Here is a 24,576-nt window from a genome sequence, read left to right on the forward strand (position 1 = left end):
ATATATACATATACATACACACACATATCATACATACACACACAAATCATTTATACACAGACATATCATATATATATATATATATATATATATATATATATATATATATATATATATATATATATATATATGTATATGTATATATATATACATACATTTATATATACAGTATATAATTTATATTTATTTATTTTGCCGTTTTTGTTCACATGTTGAAGGTGTTTTAATGAATATACATGCATGTTTAACATATAGATTCCTATGTTTCATGAAGACAAGAATATAAGTTGGTGTATTACCTGATTCTGATGACTTGCATTGATTGGAATCAGACGTCCACGCTTTCAAATGGAGGAGAAAAAAAGTTCCTCTTTTCTGTCTAATACCACATGAAAGTCGTTGGTTTTTGGCATCTTATTTGTCCAGCTTCCATATTCGTTTTTATACACTTTACAAGAAATACATTGGCGGCAAACTCCGTAGCTTGCTAGCTTGTTTACGCTGGCTTATGGAGACTCTTATTTTGTTAACGCAGGCGCGATGGAGCGGCGCTTTTATTGTGAAGACAGGAACTGTGCGATCAGTCTTTAGGCTTTTGACGGGAAGTACGGTTGAAATAAAAAGTGTCTTTTTTCCTTTACACCTTTGATTGATTGATTGAAACTTTTATTATTAAATTGCACGGTACAGTACATATTCCGTACAATTGACCACAAAATGGTAACACCCGAATAAGTTTGTCAACATGATTAAGTCGGGTTTTACGTATCACGGTCATGTGACCGCCTGGCTCTGTTAGATTGGTCCAACGTCACCAGTGACTGCATGTGATTGGTGAAACGCAGGCATGCGTAGATCCTACTTTGAAGCTCTGTCATTAACCAAAACAAACATTAGATCGTTAAAAAAAAGTAGCGAGTAGCAAGCTTAATGTAGATAAATGGAACGGAGTAAAAGTAGCGTTTCTTCTCTATAAATATACTCAAGTAAAAGTAAAAGTATGTTGCATAAAACCTACTCGTAGAAGTACAATTTATCCCAAAAGTTACTCAAGTAAATGTAACGGAGTAAATGTAGCGCGTTACTACCCACCTCTGGTTGTACGGTATGGCCGGTATTGGTATAATTCCCCGATACTAATGAATCATATTCGGTACTATACCGCCTCTAAAATGTAAGTACAGGAGCATATCTAGTCAATACTACTATGATTACATCGATATTTTTTAGCATCACAAAATCTTTTTTCTTTTAAAAAAAAGTTATATCATGTATATAAACTCTGAAAATATGTCCCTGGACACATGAGGAGGTTGAATATGACCAATGTATGATCCGGTAACGACTTGGTTTCGGATTGATACCTAAATATGCGGTATCATCCGAAACTAATGTAAAGTATTAAACAACAGAAGAATAAGCGATTATTACATTTTAACAGAAGTGTAGATAGAACATTTTAAAAGAGAAAGTAAGCAGATATTAACAGTAAATGAACAAGTAGATTAATAATTAATTTTCTATCACTTGTCCTTAATTATTTTGACAAAATAATAGAATGGAAAATGACAAAATATGTAACTGCATATGTCAACTGCTAAATTAGGAGCTGTCACGCCAAATTTCTTCCCCCCTATTAAAACCTTCACCCCGGAAGACATTTGGCGTGACAGCCCCTCTAATGCCTGAAGGACCCCAATGAGGGTGTGATAATACCAAGTTATATGACTCTTAAGGGTTACAGCTGCAAAATTAGCGAAACAAAAATAGCTTGAAAGGTTAGCATGCTGGAATGCTTAGATTTTTTCCTCACCGTTATTTTTCACCAATGACAATCAGCCAATTATAATGCTTTTAAAACAGGCAGCTGTGTGGGATGCTTTAAGGTACTTCCACCCTCATTGGGGTCCGTCAGGTATTAGAAGGGTTGTCACGCCAAATGTCTTCCGGGGGAACGTTTTTGTAGGGGGAAAGAAATTTGGCATGAGAGAGCCTTTGCTTGCTTACTTACTATTAAAAGACAAGTTGTCTTGTATGTTCACTATTTTATTTAAGGACAAACTTGCAATGAGAAACATGTTTAAAGTACCGTAAGATTTTTGGTTAAAATAAAGCCAATAATGCCATTTTTTGTGGCCCCCTTTATTTAGAAAAGTATCGAAAAGTACCATAAAGTATCGAAATACATTTTGGTGCCAGTACAGGTACCAAAATATTGGTATCGGGACAACACTAGAAGTGTATAACAAATTTGAGACCCTTCGCCTTAAACACATGTATTCCTCATTTCTGTATGTTTTATAAAAATAGCAGTGCTATCCGCTGAATCTGCCGCAAATACAAAATCACACTAAATCTAAACTTTATAAAGGTCCTGCTTAGAAGATGACTGGTTTATTACCTGAAACCGTATCATATTTATTTATTATGCAGATGCAAACATTATTAGTTGTTTGATGCAACTGCCTGCATTTTTCTGCACAGTGTGTTCGGCCACATCAGCTACAGGTCTGACTGGGAGCTAGTCAAAGTGGACTTCCGCCAGTCCTTCCCTCGTCAGTGTGCCGAGTCGGATTACGAGTCCTGGGAGCTCACAGACCTTCAGGTAACACACACACACACACTCTAATGAATGACGCTTTTTTTCATACTTACACTTAGGGCCTGATCTCTGTACCGCCTGCATCACTTTTGCACTAGTTATCAGTTACACAAGCAGGCATAGTGGATCACCTGTAACACAGCAGCTAATAGTTTACACAGTTTTATAGTTTGCACACGTTAATATTATTGGTAAATGGATTATGCTTGTAAGGCGCTTTTCTACCTTCAAAGCCCTTTGACACTATCTTCACATCTACCCATTCCCACACTGATGGCAGAACCTGCCATGCAAGGCCCTAACCACTACCCATCAGGAGCAAGGGTGAAGTGTCTCGCCCAAGGACACAACGAATGTGACTAGGATGGCGGAAGTCGCGGATCGAACAAGGAACCTTCAGGTTGCTGGCACGGGCGCTCTACCATCTGAGGGTTCTTTATGATTAGGGACAGAAAGATAACTTAAAAACACGGATCGGAATACACACACTCTGATTGTTATACAGACACACAAATTAGTAACCACGCATGCAAATTGGATTACACGCGCACAGATTGAGATACACGTTTGCAAATAATTTTGCTACAATACGGTTTAGCTCGGTTGGTAGAGCGGCCGTGCCAGCAACTTGAGCGTTGCAGGTTCGATTCCCGCTTTCGCCATCCTAGTCAATGCCGTTGTGTCTTTGGGCAAGACACTTTACCCACCTGCTCCCAGTGCCACCCACACTGGTTTAAATGTAACTTAGATATTGGGTTTCACTATGTAAAGCGCTTTGAGTCACTAGAGAAAAGCGCTATATAAATATAATTCACTTCACTTCACAAAACCCAAAACCAGGGAAGTTGGCACGTTGTGTAGATGGTAAATAAAAACAGAATACAATGATTTGCAAATCCTTTTTAACCAATATTTAATTGAATAGACTGCAAAGACAAGATATTTAATGTTCGAATTGAGAACCTTTTTTTTTTTTCAGATAATCATTAACTTTGAATTTAATGGCAGCAACACGCTGCAAAAAAGTTGTCACAGGGGCATTTTTACCACTGTGTTACATGGCCTTTTGTTTTAACAACATTTGGAAACTGAGGAGACCAATTTTAGAAAATTTTCAGGTGGACTTCTTTCCCACTCATGCTTGATATACATCTTAAGCTGTTCAACAGTCTGGGGTCTCCGCTGTGGTATTTTGCGCTTCATATTGCCCACACATTTTCATTGGGAGACATGTCTGGACTACAGGCAGGCTAGTCTAGTGCCCACACTCGCTTAATAACAAGCCATGCTGTTGTAACACGTGCAGAATTTAAAACGATTTGAAATGTGGACTCATCAGACCACAGAACACTTTTCCACTTTGCATCAGTCCATCTTAGATGAGCTCGGGCCTAGCAAAGCCGGCGGCGTTTCTGGTTGTTGTTGATAAATGGCTTTCACTTTGCATAGTAGAGATTTAACTTGCACTTACAGATGTAGCGACAAAGTGTAGTTAGTGACAGTGGTTTTCTGAGCCCATGTGGTGATATCCTTTACACACTGATGTCGCTTTTTGATGCAGTACCGCCCGAGGGCTCAAAACTCAAGATTTTGGCCTTGCCGCTTACGTGCAGTGATTTCTCCAGCTTATCTGAACCATTTAATGATATTATGTACTGTAGATGGTGAAATCCTTAAATTCCTTGCAATAAATCATTGAGAAATGTTGTTCTTAAACTGTTCGACAATTTGTTCACGCATTTGTTTACAAAGTGGTGACCCTCGCCCCATCCTTGTTTGTGAATGACTAAGCATTTCATGGAAGCTGCTTTTATACCAATCATGGGACCTGCCTGTTCCCAATTAGCCTGTTCACCTGTGGGATGTTACAAGTAGGTGATGAGCATTCTCAACTTTGTTAGTCTTTTTGCCACTTGTGCCAGCTTTTTTGAAACATGTTGCAGGCATCAAATTTGAAATTAGCGAATATTTGCAAAAAATAATAAGTATACCAGTTCAAACGCTAAGTATATTTTCTTTGCAGTCCATTCAATTAAATATAGGTTGGAAAGGATTTGCAAATAATTGTATTTTGTTTTTATTTACGATTTGCACAACGTTCCAACTTCACTGGTTTTGGGTTTCTAAGACACGTAAACGGATCTAAAACACTCAGATTGAAATACACGTTTGCACATAATTTTGCTGTAATAATACTTTCATATTACACACTCTCTATTTGTCTGCACACAAGAATACTGTTCCAATATTTAAAGAAGATTAATTCAATTAATTCATCCTCCCAATGAACACAGCTCTACAAGCGGGGGTCCACAGCAGGTATTAAATCCTATGGAGGGGCAATGGGGATAAATATCAGATGAATCGACTGAGGTTGATGATCGAATCAGACTCTTCCGAATCGAATCGTCAAATTTTCAACTATTTGAAGACAGCCCTAAATCTTTGTAGGTAAAGGCCCTTAGAATTTTAATTGAATGCACTTTTACATTCTACGTTTTAAGTGTGCATATTTAGACTCAGCCATAGACTGTTGTGTCACACACACACTCTGTGCTTCCCACTACTGCGGGAGCACACAGAGCCTACGCTGGAAACCAGACACGCCCCCGCGCTCATCAAGCAGACCGCGCCCACTCTCCGCCGCAGCCGGCGGCATCCCACGCCTGACACACCTGATATTGATGAAGGACAGCAGTATAAAGTTGGCTGACGCTGACTCATCGACGTTGGAACGTAAACTACTCCTCTGCTCGTGTCACCACCGCTGTTTCCCTCCTGGCCCCATTTTGCCTTCCCGGATCCTCGACCTCGTTTTGGACTTTGGACCCGCTCTCCTGCCTTTGACCCCCGCTTGGACTTTGGACTTCCTCTGGCTTGTTCCCATCCGGATTTGGACGCTGTTCATCCAACATGCACCTCAACAACCCTCACAGTATTCAAATATGGTAATTCACCACATAGCCATTCATGCAGACACACTCCACGTAATCAAGTCTTCAATAAACCTATTGAACTTGACATCCCGTTGCTGTGCGGTCTCTTTCCCCAGTAGAAACATAACATGGACTCAAGAAATGACAGCCCCGTTGTGCTTTTTACTCCTAAGGGACAAAAGTGCATCATGGGCCAGACGAGGACATACCGGAGGAGGAAGGAGACAGCATTTTGTGTTAAAGGAAAGAGCTACACATCCGCTCTCAGCACCGCATCCTGCCAGTGCACCGAGCAGGACTTCAGCTGGTGGGACAAGCTGTGGACCTGTGTGTCGATGTCATACGTATGTTTCACACTAGCTTTGTTTGCATGCGATGTGTGCAGCGACTACGGTTTCGAGAGATCCCACGCCGAGAGCGAACGCTGCTTTGCGGATTTTTGGCACAATCCGGACCTGCCGCCGGATGACTGCCACGTGGGAAGAACCTATGAGTCTAGCACGGGGTCCGTTCAAAATCCAAAACACGTAAGCTGTGTTTCAATTTGTGCTCTCGGCACCCAGTATTCTGAGTGCTTTAGTGCCTTCACACTGAGATGTGCGGCACAAAACAAAGTGCGTGTCTGTATCTGGATGTTGCATTCAAACCAAAACTGGTGAGCGGAATTGAAACACAGCCACGCATGTATTGCCTTTTGGCTTCCGTTTTTGTGTTTAGCCTACTTTTAGAACAGTTTTTGTTTTCTTTCTGCCCCAGGTACCGCAAGGTAGTGTCAAATGTGTGTGAAGGCGGTCTGAACAAGGAGCAAAGTGACAAACAAAGCAACTGCCCTCTGCTGCCCCCTAGAGGGCTGCAAGTGGGCATAAAAGGGCAGATGCCAGCCATTGCCCCTGGTGATGACATCACATTCATTGTCCACCAAGAGGAGGTAGGTGAAGCGTCTACTTATAATAATAATATTTTTATTTATTTATGGGCAGCACGGTCGTACAGGGGTTAGTGCATGTGCCCCACAATACCAAGGTCCTGAGTAGTCCTGGGTTCAATCCTGGGCTCGGGATCTTTCTGTGTGGAGTTTGTATGTTCTCCCTGTGACTGTGTCTGTTCTCTCTGGGTACTCCAGCTTCCTCCCACCTAAAAAAACATGCACATGGGGATAGGTTGATTGGCAACACTAAATGGACCCCAGTGTGTGAATATGAGTGTGAATGTTGTCCGTCTATCTGTGTTGGCCCTGTGATGAGGTGGCGACTTGTCCAGGGTGTACACCGCCTTCCGCCCGAATGCAGCTGAGCTAGGCTCCAGCGACTCCAAAAAGGGACAAGCGGTAGGAAATGGATGGATGGATGGCATTTTATTTATATTTACATTTCATTTATTTCTTCCCTCAAGTTGTTAATCTGTATATCTAAGGCTGTTTATGAATTTGGGCACTTTCATGCGTACTCCTAGCATTTTGACTGCATACATTTACTATAGAAGTTGATTTCTGCACTCAAAAATACTAAGTGGAAAATGGGAGTGCGTGAACGAGAGACAGCCTAATGGTCCCCCCCACCCCTTTTTCATTTTCTTCCCCCAGGGGGACACGAGCAGCACCAAGTACCAGGTGGACCTCGGCGATGGCTTCCGGGCCATCTACAGGAACCTGACAGTGACGGATGAACCCATCCAGCACCGCTATGGGACTCCGGGCATTTACAAAGTTTCCGTGCAGGCGGAGAACATGGCAGGGCGTGACAAGGCCACCATATACATCCAGGTCACAGGTCAGAGCACAGTTAAGAGAAACATTATGCTGTGGCGGCCTCTTGTGGCTGCAAAACGCATCACATCTGCTGCAATTCCTTATAGAGGGGTTCTCAAACTTTTTTTTTTACCAAGGACCACTTCAGAAAACATTTTCCAATAATGACCAACAATAAAATACAGTAATAAAGTAGGCCTAAGAATTCATTAAAAACAAGGCAGGTGTTTTAATTAACACATATATTTGATATATTGGCCACTGTAACATTACATACAGTTTGAACAGATACTGTGTTTGAATATTCAATCAGGTTATTCCTTGGGCGTACCACTAGATCATGGGTCGGCAACCCAAAACGTTGAAAGAGCCATATTGGACGAAAAATGCAAAAAAAAAAATCCGTCTGGAGCTGCAAAAAATTAAAAAGCCGTATAAAAGTATTTTAATGAAGGCAACACATGACGTAATTGTCTATATTGGCTATAATAGCCTACTATTAAAATGACTATGTGTTCCAGTCTGAAGCAAATCTACGTTGACAGAAAGGTTGTAATGTAATATTTATTCCACCCATTTTTATTATATTAGAAACCATTAGTATATCAGAGGCTACTCAGAAAGGGAGATAACGCCTGGAAATTACTAGTCAAAGGTATAGTGGTGTGTGTCCAAATTAAACGGCAGGTCTTCTTTTAATATATTTTTTTACAATCTTTGGCAGACTGTTATGCCTTGGCGAGAATGAGGACTCAGGTACAGAAGGGGGACGATTGACACAGGCTTTATTACAACAGTTTCTTTGACCTTTTTGGACAGAGTGATTTAAACAAAAAGGGCTAGAAAATCTATACTTCATACCAGGGCTGCGAATCTTTGGGTGTCCCACGATTTGATTCAATATCGATTCTTGGGGTCACTATTTGATAATATATCGTTTTTTTCGATTCGATTCCCGATTCAAAAACAATATTTTTCTGATTCAAAAGGATTCTGTATTCATTCAATACATAGGATTTCAGCAGGATCCACCCCAGTCTGCTGACATGCAAGCAGAGTAGTAGATTTTTTTTTTAAAAAGCTTTTATAATTGTAAAGGACAATGTTTTATCAACTGATTACAATAATATAAATTTGTTTTAACTATTAATCAAACCAAAAATATGACTTATTCTAATATTTGTGAAAATATTGGACACAGTGTGTTATCAAGCTTATGAGATGCCATGCAAGTGTAAGCCACTGTGACACTATTGTTCTTTTTTTATTTTTATAAATGTCTAATGATAATGTCAATGAGGGATTTTTAATCACTGCTATGCTGAAATTATAACTAATATTGATACTGTTGTTGATAATATTCATTTTTGTTTCACTACTTTTGGTTTTGTTCTGTGTCGTGTTTGTGTCTTCTCAATTGCTCTGTTTATTGCAGTTCTGAGTGTTGCTGGGTCAGGTTTGGTTTTGGAATTGGATTGCATTGTTATGGTATTGCTGTGTAGTGGTTTGTTGGATTGATTAAAAAAAATAATAATTTTAATCAATTTTTTTTTTTTTTTTTTAATGAGAATCGATTCTGAATCGCACAACGTATTCGATTCGAATGGATTTTTTTCCACACCCCTACTTGATACACTAGCGTCACAAAAGATACATAGCACAGGGTATAAAACAAACGGAAAACCACTCCATAGAGAGGAAAAATGCAATGCAAAATTCTACACTAACCTAATAACAAAAAAAAACAACAATCTGTGATTAGCTACAAAAAGGAAAATCACTCATGCAGAGGACGAGACAAGAAGCTATAAACAGAAAATACGCTATAAAGAGCAGAGAGAACTACAAACTAAAGCGCTCCAAAAGGATGAAAAAAGGAATGCAGAGCACTATAAAAATTAAAACAAAAAACTGACCAACCAACTTTAGCAAACCAAAATCTCTCTTTCTCAGAGGGTACAAAGAAATCAATTAATAAGGCGAGGCAATACTTACAGTAACATCTTGGGTCAAGACTGTGGACTACGGCTGGCGGTACATGACAAGGCAATATACTCTGACAGGGGACGACGAGGACTATATACAGTACACACATGAGGGAGGGTGACACAGGTGAGCACAATCAGGCAATCAGGAGAGACATCAGACCAGTGACCCAGGAGGAAGAGCAAGTGGCCTGAAACGAGAGGAGGATTACATTTTTTAAAATAAGACAGGAAGTTTGCCAGACAACCCCAAAACAGGACTTCCCTCACCATGGTGTGACACAAACTAGGTAAATTTTGCTGTTGTCTGGAACAACATGGTACACAAATATCTGAAATGCAGCCAAAGTTACATACAGATAGTCTGTCATGAGACATGCAAAATTAAATTATAATTTAAATGCTCAAATAAACCTACACATGAGTCATAATGATGCATTATGTACATACAGCTAGCCTAAATAGCATGTTAGCATTGACTAGCTTGCAATCATGCACTGACCAAATATGCCTGATAAGCACTCCAACAAGTCAATAACATCAACAAAGCGCACCTTTGGGCATTTACGCACAGCATGAAACTTTTGGTGGACAAAATTAGTTAAGTTAAAGTACCAATGATTGTCACACACACACTAGGTGTGGCAAAATTATTTTCTCCATTTGACCCATCTTCCTTGATCACCCCCTGGTGCGTTAAAACCCTGGCCGAGTCATACCAAAGACTATAAAAATGGGACCCATTACTTCCCTACTTGGCACTCAGCATCAAGGGTTGGAATTGGGGGTTAAACCACCAAAAATTATTCCCGGGCGTGGCCATCGCTGCTGCCCACTTTTCCCCTCACCTCCCAGACAAAGGAGTGAAGATTTTACATATAAACAAACTGTTGTGTCACAGTCCACACTATGGTAAGTTCAAGAACCGCCAAAATTAGTAGGACAAAACGATGTTCACTTAATACTCATCAGTGAAGCATACACGAAAACATATTAAAAACAGTGTTTTTTCTAACAGTTGGAAAGCTTTGTTTTATGTTTGTCCCCATCTTTTTCCATTTTGTACCCTCCAACATGTTCGAGTTGATAGTCCTCAATACAGAGTGTTTAGCATGCTAATCGTCCATAGTAATATTACATTTTATTCCAATAAATAGAAAAGGTAAATATATTGTTATCAGGTTCAAACACGGATGACATCTATAAAAGGAGAATAGGTGGCACTAAAGAGCCGCATGCAGCTCGAGATCCGAGGGTTACTGACCCCCTCACTAGATGGAGGCCGCGCACCACAGTTTGAGAATCCTACTGAGCATTAATTGTCTGTTAGTATGAACGTATTTTATAAATATTAGTTTTTGTACCTCATGCAGCACCTCTACAAGAAGTGCACCTAGAAGTGATCCCCATCGCTGGGAGAAACCACCAAGTCAACTTGACGGCCATTGTCCTCCCCGCCGAAGCCAACCTGACTGTCTTCTACTGGTGGGTCGGGGACTGCCTGCAGGTAAGCTTCCTTGAAAGATAGATAAGAATTGACTGAGGGTACATTCCGATTTTGTTGTTACTAACGTGATGGTGTCACGTAGCCCACGCTGACTCTGCAAAACAGCATGCTGACGAGTTTCCCAGAGGCAGGCGAGATTTCCGTTACCGTCCAAGCCTCCAACGGGAGATCCATGGTACAGGACACCAGAACGGTCCGTGTCTATGGTAAATGATCATCGCCGCAGATTAGAATTGAGACATTTCCCGTTTAATGATCTTGTGGCTCATATCCGTCAAATGGGGTGTCTTTCCTGTATGCAGATAACTTCCACGTCATTCCTCTGAGCTTCAGCAGACACCTGGACCGCATCAACCCAAACATTGCAGAGTGGCGAGAGGACGTGGGTCAGGTCGTCACCAAGATACTGGCAAAGGTTAATGAACCACTGTCACCAAAGCTATTGATGATACCTCAGAAAACCAAGCAACCCCCTCACATTTCATTGACAGTATGTCAATGTATAACCTTTTTCAAAAGTAAACTTGGACATCAGGTTTGTCAAAGGTATTGTTATAATAAATCTAATTTTATTGGGGGTGTATTTTCTGGCAAGCTGAATTAATGTGTATTGTACCCTCTAACATGTTCGAGTTGATAGTCCACAATACAGAGTGTTTAGCATGCCAATCGTCTATAGTAATATTACATTTTATTACAATAAATAGAGAAGGTAAAGATATTGTTGTCAGCTTCAAACACGGATGACAGCTATAAAACGAGACAAGAAGCAAGGAATCAAACAGAGACAGAATTCGATTTGGCTCAAAGAAATGCCTGGGCTGTACTCTTGTACAGTCTCCAGCACGCTCTGGCTGGCGAAAGATTGTACGCCACCGCTTTTTATTTGGACTTTACCTGTTTACATAACAACAGCAGTTTCTAAAGGAATGGGGGGTATGTAAACAGCCATTGTTTTCGGTCACATTAACACAAAAGAAAAAGATGCCTCGGGCTTGGACTGGTCCTGGATCGAGCTTGGGCAAGTCTTGGATGACAATATATAACCCCTCCCGTCTCCTCCCATCGTACACAGCGGAATTTTTCAAGCCTTTGGCTTGATGCAACAAAGACAGCCTCTTGTCTGTTCACTGAGAACTCAGAGAACGGAAAGTTTTTTGATAATTTACATAACATTTTTCTGACAATTGTCATGCAGCGATATGAACATGATGAACTTGTACAAAATGTAATGTACAAAATATCAGAAGCATTTATTCAGGTAGAATTATCACAGGTGACATTGCCAAACATCAAGGCATGATCATAACAATAACACATGTGTTATTAGTGCACTAAACTGATATCCAAACACAGAAGTGTAGCGCCACCCTCTGAATGCTGGCGCTTCAGTAGTAGGGGACACAAACTCTGTCGGGGATACAAAATCTAAAAGGACACCTGTGCACTGCAAGTCTTCTTTTTTTTACTGTCAGTGAAAGAGTGCTTATGGCCATTCTGTGTTGAGATGTTTAAAAATAAGAACTGTTTAGCATACTATTTATCTTTCGTCAAATAACCGCAATTAATTACGAGTTAACAAATCTGAGCATTGTAACAGCGAGGACTTGCATTTTGGGGACGCATCATTAGAAGGCACCCTCACTTTCTGAGAAGCAATCTACAGGCTTCCTCTCTCCAGCCATGCAGTGCCACGTCTTCCACAAACTGTAAAGTTCCGTAAAGGCGAGCGTTTGTCAGTCACGGAGCCCCACCGTCATCATCATCATCGCTCGCCTGCAACAAGAAGCTAACAAACCAAATACTAGAGTCTGTGAATATTGCTCCAAAATATGGATCTTTTGTACAGGCAATTTTTTTTTATATACAAAAGTAAACATTGAAATCTGCTAAAACAGTAATATATGATAAAACAAGTCGGAGGCTATACAGACGCCAAAAATGTACATAGTTGACGCCCATAGGTAGATCTTGCTTTGGTTTTTGGCTGAGACCAGGGATCTTGACCTCGAAAAGGTTGGTGACCATTGATGTATTGTCTTCCTGATACGGACATTAAAATAGACTCATTTTAAGCACATTTTGTTCCTTGATCTTGAGTGACCAGGGCCGTAACCAGGATTTGATAAATGCCAAGGTCAAAATGCTGCAACTCCTGCTTTCAATGTAATTAACATAATGCAATTTACAGAATACAAGCAGCACAAGAGTTAAAGTAAAATGTAAGTTGTACATCACTGTACTTTTTGGCATGTTGTTAAATTTAGGTGACATAAATTCAATTATGATTGCCAAAGAAAACATCTGTGGTCCTTCTTTAAATCAGATCATCTCAACCGAACACAGTTTTTTTTCTTTCACATATAGCGTGTGTATAAATGGTACTACAGTTCACCTGACTGACATGACAAGTGACAATCAGGAGAGGACTGGGACAAAAATGTGTCCCTTGACTTTTGCAGATAGGGTGCCCATTGATGTACATATCACAACCCCATGACCACTATGCTAAACGATATCCCTTTACATTGTGGAGTTGTGAATAAAGTAATAACTACACAGTGGGCTGCTTACTTGCTCTTAAAAAGGTACTGCAGGGCGTAATTTTTTTAAAGATTTAGGACTGTTTCTTTATCACTCACCCATACAAAACACATTGCATCAAGCTTGTAGATCTGCAACGTGGTGGTATTTGAAGAAAGTATAAAATAATTAATAAAAGCAAATATAATATTCTTGTTGTTTTCCCGTACTTTAGAGAATTACATGTAGCTATAACACACACCACACCATCATGTTTGCTATTCATTTCATTTAAAGTTAAGTGACCGTTTTGAACCATTTATGAATGTTTTGTCCACATCCAGGCCGTGCTGAAGGAATGCAGACCTGTACACTGACTACTCTTTAAGTGTATTTACCAGTAGTATTGTTCCTTGAGAAGATACAATAAAATGCTTGCTGAAATGTGAGGGCTGCATTAAATGTTTCAAAATGTTACTATTGACTCCTCTATTTGACCCTGGCCCTCAGGTCACAGGTGTGCCCCTGGAGTACTTGGTTACCGTGGTAAAGGCGGGCCTCCCCACAACGGCCGAGCTGTACGTCCTCCCAGAGGAGAGCTCCCCGGCCAAGCCGAGCCTCTCCCAAGATAAGGTAATTACGTCTCTTCTCATGTGATACGACTTAAAATATGATACAGCATTGTTGTCCCCAGCGTGTTCCCGCCATCATGCAGGCTTTCAGAGACAACAACGTGAGCTTTGTGGTCCGAGGAGGTCTGCAGGTGCTGGTGCTGCCAGCGGACCCAAACGCAGGTACTGGATTTGCACCTCTGTGTAGCTCGTCAATGAACAAAATATAGGTTTTGTTGTAACGATAATTTGCGTGTTTATTTCCAAAGGGCTAAATACTATTGAGTCCACAGCAGCAGCAGAGACTGGTGCGTTAATCAATCACATAATTCTGCTGCCTATTTGTCCTTCTCCTGGTTTTCCTAAGATTATCCAATCTGGGCAAATCTGTGCCATGCTCTTCTATTTTAGCCTTGGAATGACCCTTTGAACCCATGCCCAGCTAATTGTGCGAAGGCTGAGATAACCAATTTCTATTGGCTGTATTGTGATAAAAAAGCTTCTCTCAGCATTCACATACATTTCCTTTATTTCAGCAATTTCTTCTCTCCTTAAGCCACGGGTGCATAAAGAAAATGTTAAGTACGCTGTAACCGTTTTTTATATTTTAATTTCGTAAAAATACAAAATAAAAAGGTTAAAAAAAGACAGAGTGGCACCTCAGTTTTCATAAGCCAAAGTTTTAGTATAGTATAATTTAGGCAAATATTTTCACCAAAAATATATGTCTCAGTTTTTATACAGTCTTGGTTTGAATAAAAGTAAACAGTCTGTGCTTTTTCAATGACCGCACACAGAGCCTAAAAAAGTTGTTGTTTAGATCATAGTCTAAACAGAGTCAACATCCTATGTGCTATGGACAGGCCAGCGCAACAGTAAAGGTTCATTATGGCGCTTGCAGACTGTACTCTGGAATTCTGTAGAGCTTTTATTGATTGATTGATTGATTGATTGAAACTTTTATTAATAGATTGCACAGTTCAGTACATATTCCATACAATTGACCACTAAATGGTAACACCCGAATAAGTTTAACATCATGGCATGCATAAACAATTTACACAAAGTTCTGTAATCACAAAGTTGTTTCACGTGCGTTCTTGGATATAGCACGAGTGCCATCCCATTGATGAATAGAGAATGAGAAACCATTGTTTATAAGAAGTCACAGCAATGTAAGTAGTGTTTGTGGGTCTCTCCCCAAAAGTCTTCAATAAAGGCAAAGGTGTTATTAAAGGTTTTCCTACAACCTGCATTCATCTTTTATATATATTTTGTTATCGTTTTCCATGAAACTACAATTGTGCTCCATAAAATCTTGGTCAGATCCATTGTATTTACATTATTTCTTACCCAAATCTGGAATAGATGAAGAAAAAGGTATTTGTACCAATATTTCTATCAAGCTCTTGTCTTCTACCGGAGGCTTGGGAGTTTGATTGCTCTGCGTAGGATCTTAGTATTGGGTGGCTTGCATGTATGGGTCTAAGGTTTTAATCATGGCAAATGATAACATCCAGGTTAGTCCCTAGGCAACGTACCTTAGTTGTGCGATACAATAAAACTTAGTGTCATACCAACTCGGACGTTGCCTATATCAACAAGGTATGCATCAGATGTCAGCAACCAGGACATATTGGCAAGGAATGGCAAAAGTTAAAGCTCCAAGCTAATCATGAGATTCAAAGTGAAAAGTTGAGTGTGTTCAACCAGACTTCGTATAGAACAAGGGAGGATTGTTTTTCTGAAATCGCCCCAAACTGGAGTAACAACTCATGTCCTGTTTGCTACAGAAACAAACCCTCCAGTTTCACTGCCACTGAACACTGATTTCTAATTAATATGGCAATATATTTTGATCCTTTTTCTAATGATGATTTTTAATGTTTTAATATTGACAACGTGTGTCGATGGATTAGTTAATTTTTAATGAATTGTCATTAATATATATATATATATATTAGGGGTTTGGGAAAAAATCGATTCGAATCGTTTATGTTGTGCGATTCAGAATCGATTCTCATTTTTTTTTTAATCAAATTTTTTTTTATTTTATTTTATTTTTTTTTAATCAATCCAACAAAACCACTACACAGCAATACCATAACAATGCAATCTAATTCCAAAACCAAACCTCACCCAGCAACACTCAGAACTGCAATAAACAGAGCAATTGAGAAGACACAAACACGACCAGAACAAACCAAAAGTAGTGAAACAAAAATGATTATTATCAACAGTATCAATATTAGTTATAATTTCAGCATAGCAGTGATTAGAAATCCCTCATTGACATTAACATTAGACATTTATAAAAACAAAAAAAAAGTGTCACAGTGGCTAACACTTGCATTGGTAGTGTGCCGTCAGGGCCTGCAAGGCCTTCTCTGTTGGCTTACCATAAATCATGATCATAAATTAATAAAAGTTCATTATATTTTTCAATTTACTTTTCATAAATATGTAAAAGTATTCATCATATTCTCTTCATGTCATATTAGGATCCAGTGTTGCCGTTTTTATGTTAGAGCTTTTATCCAATCAGAATTCAGCTAGCTTGTTGCCAGCACTGTATGAATTCTACCCGAGGCCTTCTGAATCAACATTAGCGGCGGTTGTGCAGTGTAAACGAACGGAGGACATTCAGTTAACAGAAATTTGCAATAGCCGATCAGATTACGAGTTGCTAACAGTAGCCCATCCAGGTGGCCTTACATTGAACGTGAATTAGAATTGGATACTCCCTTGTCACTCCCAAGTTGTGATTTACGAAAGCAGCGGAGAAATTGACTCCCTTTTTTAACCAACAAAGAAGCAAAGCAAAACGTTAATTAGGTGGTAGATATATACTGTATTTGCAAGGCCATTTCCAAGAAGGATATTTAAAGAGAAACTAGATCTTGTGAGACGAAGTTAGCCAACCTCGGAAACTAGTTAAGCTGTTCTGGCGGTGAAATGGTATGGTTTCCACTTCCACTCGAATCAACCAACTACGAACACACTACGCAGGGGCAAGAGGGGGCAGAGCCCCCTTAAATAAATGTATTGCCCCCTCAAATTAAAATTTGAGAAAGCAAATTTGAATAAACTCACAAAATGATGACATTACAAGTTGACAAAATGATCCGCACTAGCGGAAAAATCCGCCGAAAAAGGGACACACACGATATAGTAGTGTCGGCTCCCCTCTCATCCCTCCCTCCGCTGTGCGTGTATTCAACATTCCACAGGCTGCGCAGCAGACACACACCCCTCAGCCCTCAGTAAACATCCAATCACTGTTGCAGTATGAAAGTAAAAGAAAAGGAAAAGTTGTCTACATTTATCATATACTTGTTAGGATGGGCGTATTTGTGTTATCTTATCTGTCATAAACACGTTTATCGTCGCGGACTTTCGGTGCTACGGAGTTCCCCTTTTTTTTTTTTTTACAACTTGACGAGTTGACGGAGGCTCTGAGCAGCAGTGGTTTGGAAGGCAGAGAGCCTCCACTGTCCCTGTAACAAGCTACAAGTCATTTATGATGCTGTTAATGACGGTAAAAATGAAACATAAGGTATGCTTAGCAGTCCTTCTCTGCTGTCCTCTTCAGAGCGGAGTCCTTAGCAACCGCCCGTTTTACTTAGCAACGGTCTGGCAATCGACTGCTGGAATTCTTTTTCTCTTGTTTTTCTTGTAATTCTATATAGTCAACCTTTAATGTTTCAATCTACATTTTGTAATAAACTAATTATAAGTTTCATTTGATATGACCAATACACCTAAAAACAAAAACACTGATGTTTTCATCAATTTACAAACAAGTGGGCAACACACATACATTGGAGTGAATGAGTTTTGTGCCCAGATGAGTGCCCACGTCCACTGCATGTGACAAACTGAAGACAAGTGACCTGTGTCTGACAGACCCCTACGTAAAGCCCCGCCCCAGGCTGTAGTCCTGTACTGTTGTTGTTTTTCTTCATGTAATCACAGCGGGTTTTTTCTGTTGTTGTTCAAGCGTACTTATTTTCTGCTCCAGCCTCCAGCAGCTCACAAAGAGAAAGTTAATGCTCTGTAATGCATCCATTTTTCAGAGCATTTAAAAAGTCTAGTCCTGCTCCTGCATGTAGTAGTAGCAATGATGCTACTGCTAGTACATCAGGGACAGCAGCTAGCAATACTGCACTTTTAGCACCAGCAAGCACTGTTTCTCCTGCACCAGCTCCCTCCGTCCCCCCAACAAGCGCTCCCCCAAAGCAGCCTGCTCAGCTACCCAGTGACTTAAATGGCAACGCACCATCTCAGCCAATACTGGGTGGCTACCCAAAGCGTGCATTTGGTTCAACATTAAGATCATTCAATCCTGCCTGGTACCGCACACGACCATTGCTAGAGTATTCTGTGGTGCGAGACGCCTGCTTCTGTTTCCCCTGTCAGAAATATGGCAGCGCTGTTAATGTTCCCCCGCCCCCTGAGGGATTGCCACCTTATTGTGGTCAGGGGGTTTGTGTGCCTCAGTGACCGTAAGAGCTATACCAGCAGGAGCTTAGTCTTCAGGTGGGACACCCAAGTTGGACAGGTCTGAAGGTAGAGGCCTGACAAAGTGCAATCCACTACTCCAGGTTGGGGTTGGACACATAGCTAAAGACCCATTTCAATGAAGAAAGCATCGTTACTATAAGCACAGAAAAAAGAGTGCTGGAGCATGATGTGTACACATGATGCCCCCTTCACATTTCTGACTGCCCCCTCATATAAGCATGCCTAGAACCGCCCCTGTACGAACAGTACCAATGGCTTATACGGCATCAAATGGCCATTACAAATATAATTTTTCACATTCAATATGTTTTTTACAATAATTTTTTTGTTTTATTTTGTTTTGTTTTTAAATGTGCCAAAAAATAGCCCATTTTGTACACTGGTGACAAATTGAGGTCATTCAATACCCAGCAGTGCGCAATTGTGTTTTGGTGTAGTATTTTTCAAGCCGTGGACATGTGGCGATAGAAATAATTTTATTTTGAGAGGTATTTATTGAAGTCGGTCTAAGTAAGACATCACTGAAGGCCAAGGTGGGAAATGCACGGCCCGCCACTGATATAGATATATATATACATATATATATATTATTTGTGTCAGCTTTGTGTCGTTATCATTATTATCAGTAGGCCTATGAGCATCTCAACTTTTTCTTCTTACAAATTTACGCGTTTTTTTTCTCATAGAAAAAAAGCTTAACATTATAATGTGCCGCAGGCTGCATTTTGAACACCCCTGCCTTAAGCTCTGTACTTTCCCCAAAATTATACCTCAACATTTCCCTGAAGTTACTTTTTTTCGGACAACACAAGTAAGGCTGTGTTAAAATGTTTTGATATTTTCTTAATTATCTTATCACCCACTAGGCCACGGAGCTGCCGGTAGTCCTGGTGTGTGGGCGGTGGCCGTCATCTTCCTGGTCAGCGTCATTGCCACGGCTTCGTTTGTCCTCTACAAGTTCAAGAGGTGAGAGACAGTTTTGTGTTTTTTAACGTTTTTTTGTCCAAAAACCCCCAATGAGGGTGTGTCCTAATGAGGCAGCAATGTCACTATTCAGTATGTGTGTGTTAAAATGCTTCCATTCCCATTCAAACAGCATGTGCTCTCCTCTGCACCGCGATATTTACTGATTCATTCTCCATCTAAATACGTTATGCATGTTGTCGCCATTTGTATTTATGGGCGTTTTTTGTCATTTTAAGTCAATTTTATTTGTTAATCAACAATTTACACCATTATTGAACAGGTCTCCAACCAAGCTTCTTGTATGTTAAAGAAAACCAACATAAAATGCCCCAAAATATTGGTAATAATTAAGGTTCTCAAAGTTAGCGTAAGTAATTAATCAATAAAGTGTGCACATTAATCACGCAAGAAATTTTTAAAAATACATGCGCCTTTTCTTTAACCGTGGATGGTTAGCTGAAAGGCAGCACAGGTTGTTATACGGTCAGTGTATATCTCAGTCCAAATATGAGTGAGGAGACTCGGACTGGTGTGCTCTGTTACAAATTCCCTTTCAAAATAAACCAAGACAGGACTTTGAATAAAACTTTTAGTAAGTTTTGAGCAAATAAATAATGTACGTTCAAGTAAAACGTTTAAAAATGTTCCTGGGTGACATTCTAAAAATAAAATTGCCCTATTTATTGTGATTAATTGTGTTTATCAAAATTCAACAGTGTGAATAATCTAATTTGAAATCATCCTTTGACATCGCTAGTAATATTATAACTAAGGTTGTCAAATTTATGGTAGATTAATCTATTTTAATTGTTAATCTGCCTTAAAAATGTAATGCAGTTAACCTATCTGTGGCGCAGCATGACTCAAAATCCCTGAAATGTCTTTAGCAGCACATTTTGGGCAGTTTGTCCAAGTCCTGTCATCGTTACTTGGACCATGGCACAGGCTGAAATGTGCAGATGATCCGGTAGTGACAGGTTCTAGGGTCCAAAAAGTCAATATGGAAGAAGTTAAACTGTGGGTTGGTCCTTTTGATGGGAAATGTGAGTACAAAAAACGTAATCGGTACAGTCGACCGACATGAATTACTATGCACACTCTGCAGAGTTTTCTTTTCATTGGAGCAGTTCCATAATAAGATAGCACTTTGATAACACAAAAGTAGTAACTGGGCCACATTAATGTTATTAATTATATATTTATCATGAACATGATGGAAAAGGTGTTTAATTAACACATCAAGAGCATATATATTCCATTATTTCACCAGCAACATGGTGATTAATCTGATTTTAAAAATGTACACGGTACAACAGGCCTGGGCAATTTTTTTGACTTGAGGGCCAAATTTAGAGAAAGAAATGTGTCTGGGGGCTGGTATATCTATTTTTAGGAACACTAATACAAAACCTCACAATAGTGTCTGATTGAATGCTAAAAACGTTATGACAGACCACCTTAAAAAAGGGAATGGAATTTTACATTTTTCTATGAACGATAAAACACTGAATATCGACAAACTATGAAAGTCACATCCCCTCTCAAACGACATTTTACAATCAAGCGAATCGCAACAAAAATGCAACAGAGCAAAATATAAAAATAAGATAAATAAATGAAGCCCACCTACAATCTGATACATCACTAAGCTCTAGACCAATGGTTCTTAACCTTGTTGGAGGTACCGGACCCCATTAGTTTCATATGCGCATTCACCGAAACCTTCTTAGTGAAAAATAAAAGTTTTTTTTTAATTCAAGACAAAGTTATGTGTTTTTGGTAACTCTTTAGTATGGAGAACATATTCTCAGTAGCAAAGACTTAAATTAAAGGTTTTTTGACACTAGGGGAACATATTCTAAGTAACAAAGAGTTAATTTGGAGTTATTTGGTTAGGGTTAGAGGGTTAAGATTATAAGGAGGCCATGCTGAATAAAGCATTAATAAGTACTTAATGATGACTAGTTAAGGGCCAATATGTTACTAATTTGCATGTTAATAAGCCACTAATCAATGGTGAATATGTTCCCATACTAAAGTGTTACCATGTTTTTTTACTGGTGCACAAAATGAACCGTGTATGAACATCACCTTGTTCGAAGAACAAAACCGACACAGTGCATAAACTCACAACAAATTACACACCTGCAAATCAGTGTGACTTCCGCTGTTGCCATATCCGTAATACGCCAATAGGTAGAAGGTTTTATCGACACGATGAATCGGGTGTTTTTGACCTCCGCCGAACGCCTGATGCCGACTCACCGAACCCCTAGGGTTTGATCGAACCCAGGTTAAGAACCACTGCTTTAGACCTTTGTTGTAAAAATGTCCTTCCGCGTCTGCCCCTGACACCCCCATTTCAGGCTGGACGCTCTAGAAACACTCTGTGGAAACGCTCCCCACCCACACTGCTTGGTGCCTCATCTGAGCTGCAGTGACTTGGATTACCATAGTAACTAGAACAGTACATAACACAAAAGCGCATATTCCAACCATTGAAATATTTTGAATAGTTCAAGACTTACGGCCATATGAAAACATCACTGCACGTCATAATGGCAGATACATCCATCTTAAAGATCGAAAAACATTATTTAGGAATGTTGGGCTGCATGCGGCCCCCGGGCATTAATTTGCCCAGTTCTGAGCTAGAGTATATATATTGATCATGATTACTTTGTTATAATTTTTTATTGCACAACAACAATCTAGTCTAATAGTTTCGACAAAAAAATATATTTTTTTAGTACCAGTATCCCTTTATTATTATATATTCTATTATTGGTCATTTTTATACACCAAATGCAAAAATTAATAGTGGTTTACACATAGAGGCTACACATGAAGAACATGAGCATTTTCAAAACACTTTCTCTTCCATATTTGGCATTATTGCTTGAGTTTTGATGTCATTTTAACTCTGGTCTGCCGTGCGGTTGGTTGATAGCATTTGCATTGGAGCTCAAGTTGAACGGAACCGAGTTCACTTGCAAGCAGACGAGAGTTCCTTACCTTTGTCCAGAAATAAGCTTAGGATAGCAATCTAAGCTAGATTCATCCCTCCCATTTCCACTGTGGTATCAACTAACGAATGATCAACAACAATGACTGAGTTTACAAACAAAGCCTACCATAATGGTCACTAAACAGTGGGATTTCTAACAATTGGGAAGGTTTGTGCCATGGTTGTCCTCAAACAAAAACCATACTAAAACAAAAAAAAATATTGTTCCCCTATCTTTTTCCATTTTCAATCCTTTTTTAAAAATGCTCCAGGGAGCCACTAGGGTGGTGCTAAAGAGCCCCGGGTTGCGGAGCCCCGCCCTACAGGGACTGTTTAATGATATAAGTTCTCTTGCAAGCAGACCAGAGCTCCGATGACAAAGCGTGGGGTCTGTCCTTTAAGATTAAATTCTACTTACAAAATGTTCTTAATGAACTCAAATTTAGTATTCCAAACAAACACAAAAGTTGTGTGAAGTGAATTATATTTATATAGCGCTTTTTCTTTAGTGACTCAAAGCGCTTTACATAGTGAAATATCTAATTTTTACATTTAAACCAGTGTGGGTGGCACTATGAGCGGGTGGGTAAAGTGTCTTGCCCAAAGAAACAACAGCAGCGACTAGGATGGCGGAAGCGGGGATCGAACTTGCAACCCTCAAGTTGCTGACACGGCCACTCTACCAACCGAGCTATACCGCCCCAAAAGTTGTCCATAGCATGCATGTCACATCTGATCGGTTGATTGCAGCAATCAACGCTTGCCTTCATCGTTCACTCTTCTGTTCAGCCGCTTCCCTCTGTCCAGAAATACGCTTCCTGTTACGCTTCCTGTTCCAGATTACAACGCAAAGCCTCCTGGGAAATGTAGTATATAAACATTTAGCAACTCACTTCCTACTTTACATATATGTATAAATGTATTTAACATGTATTTATCCAGGGTGAGGCAATTAAAAAGAGATTATCGTTTACATGACAGGGGTGTTAAAGTGTAATGATAATCTTTCATCGTCTCATTTTACCAACAAAAATTTATGCAATAGCTTTTTCCAACAGTTGTGAACTGTTGGAACAATCCACAGAATAGCAATATGTTTTTGTTCCTACTGTACGGGGGTAAATGTGTTCAAACACAAATGAATGTTTAAGATGACAAACCCTTTTCAAGCGTCAAACAAACACAGAGAATGTCCTCAATGTGTGAAGGACAGTGCTGACAGCGGACAATAAGGAAGCGCTTGGGGGTATATTTTCTGTTATTATTATCAATTATTACAAATATTAGTTAGGGGGACGGCGTGGCGAAGTGGGTAGAGTGGCTCTGCCAGCAATCTGAGGGTTACTGGTTCAATCCCCACCTTCTACCATCCTAGCCACGTTCGTTGTGTCCATGGGCAAGACACTTCACCCTTGCTCCTGATGGGACCTGGTGAGCGCATTGCACGGCAGCTCCCACCATCAGTGTGTGAATGTGTGTGTGAATGGGTGAATGTGGAAATACTGTCAAAGCTCTTTGGGCTCCTTAAAAAAGGGGCAGAAAACCGCTATACAAGTACAACCCATTTACCACTATGTATTATATCAGTACATTAATTTGACAATGAGCAATGAGTGTGTATTTCTACTGGCATCTTGTCATGATCTGTTGCCCGGATCATGTTTTGTTCAGTTAAAGACTCCCTTAATTATGTTTCAGCACCCTTGGGTTTGTGTTATCTTGGTTTCCATGGATCTTGATTAGTTTCACCTGCCTCTGATTAGTGTTCGGGACGCTCACCTGCTCCCGAGCACTAATCAGAGCGGTACTTATTCCTGCTTTTTGCCACACTCAGTCTGGCTATCTTGTTTGCTTCATGCAACAGTTACGTTTGATGATTTCTTGCTTCTTTGCTCGTGTTTTCTATGATAAGCTTTTCTGTGGCATGCTTTACTGTTTATCTATATTCATGACTGATTTATGGACGATAAAGCATTGTCTTACCTGCATGCTGCCTGCAGAGTTCCGTCTGCATCCTGGGAAAACGATCCACGCACAAATATGCGACCTGACCCCATCGTGACACATCCAGGGTCTGCTTCTCAAGTCTGTACGATAAAACGCATAAAACATCAATACAATATTTGTTTTCCAATTTATGTTGCAATCATGTACTTTTTTCGAGTTGA

General features: G+C 39.8%; 1 protein-coding gene and 1 long non-coding RNA gene across 7 annotated transcripts in view; one reads left to right on the top strand and one right to left on the bottom strand.

The window, feature by feature from the left end:
• Positions 1 to 24,576, top strand: part of sorcs2 (sortilin-related VPS10 domain containing receptor 2) — a 498,151-nt gene that overhangs the window by 465,541 nt on the left and 8,034 nt on the right. For 3 of the 4 annotated variants that reach the window (XM_061913816.1, XM_061913818.1, XM_061913817.1), the window contains exons 15-26: positions 2,485 to 2,605; positions 5,712 to 5,845; positions 5,924 to 6,043; positions 6,295 to 6,466; positions 7,121 to 7,307; positions 10,644 to 10,777; positions 10,860 to 10,983; positions 11,080 to 11,192; positions 13,811 to 13,933; positions 13,995 to 14,094; positions 14,181 to 14,219; positions 19,302 to 19,401. In XM_061913816.1, coding sequence (XP_061769800.1) covers positions 2,485 to 2,605; positions 5,712 to 5,845; positions 5,924 to 6,043; positions 6,295 to 6,466; positions 7,121 to 7,307; positions 10,644 to 10,777; positions 10,860 to 10,983; positions 11,080 to 11,192; positions 13,811 to 13,933; positions 13,995 to 14,094; positions 14,181 to 14,219; positions 19,302 to 19,401 — 1,467 coding nt within the window. The remainder of the gene's footprint in view (positions 1 to 2,484; positions 2,606 to 5,711; positions 5,846 to 5,923; positions 6,044 to 6,294; positions 6,467 to 7,120; positions 7,308 to 10,643; positions 10,778 to 10,859; positions 10,984 to 11,079; positions 11,193 to 13,810; positions 13,934 to 13,994; positions 14,095 to 14,180; positions 14,220 to 19,301; positions 19,402 to 24,576) is intronic. The other variant, XM_061913819.1, reaches the window with a different exon arrangement.
• The window catches only part of LOC133560839 (uncharacterized), a 52,712-nt gene continuing 36,189 nt past the window's right edge, over positions 8,054 to 24,576 (bottom strand). For all 3 annotated transcript variants that reach the window (XR_009808530.1, XR_009808529.1, XR_009808531.1), the window contains exons 2-3: positions 24,392 to 24,495; positions 8,054 to 9,461 (exon numbers count right to left, since the gene is read on the bottom strand). This is a non-coding gene — a long non-coding RNA (uncharacterized LOC133560839). The remainder of the gene's footprint in view (positions 9,462 to 24,391; positions 24,496 to 24,576) is intronic.

The sequence above is a fragment of the Nerophis ophidion genome, linkage group LG10, assembly GCF_033978795.1.
Source record: "Nerophis ophidion isolate RoL-2023_Sa linkage group LG10, RoL_Noph_v1.0, whole genome shotgun sequence".
Classification (NCBI taxonomy): Eukaryota; Metazoa; Chordata; class Actinopteri; order Syngnathiformes; family Syngnathidae; genus Nerophis; species Nerophis ophidion.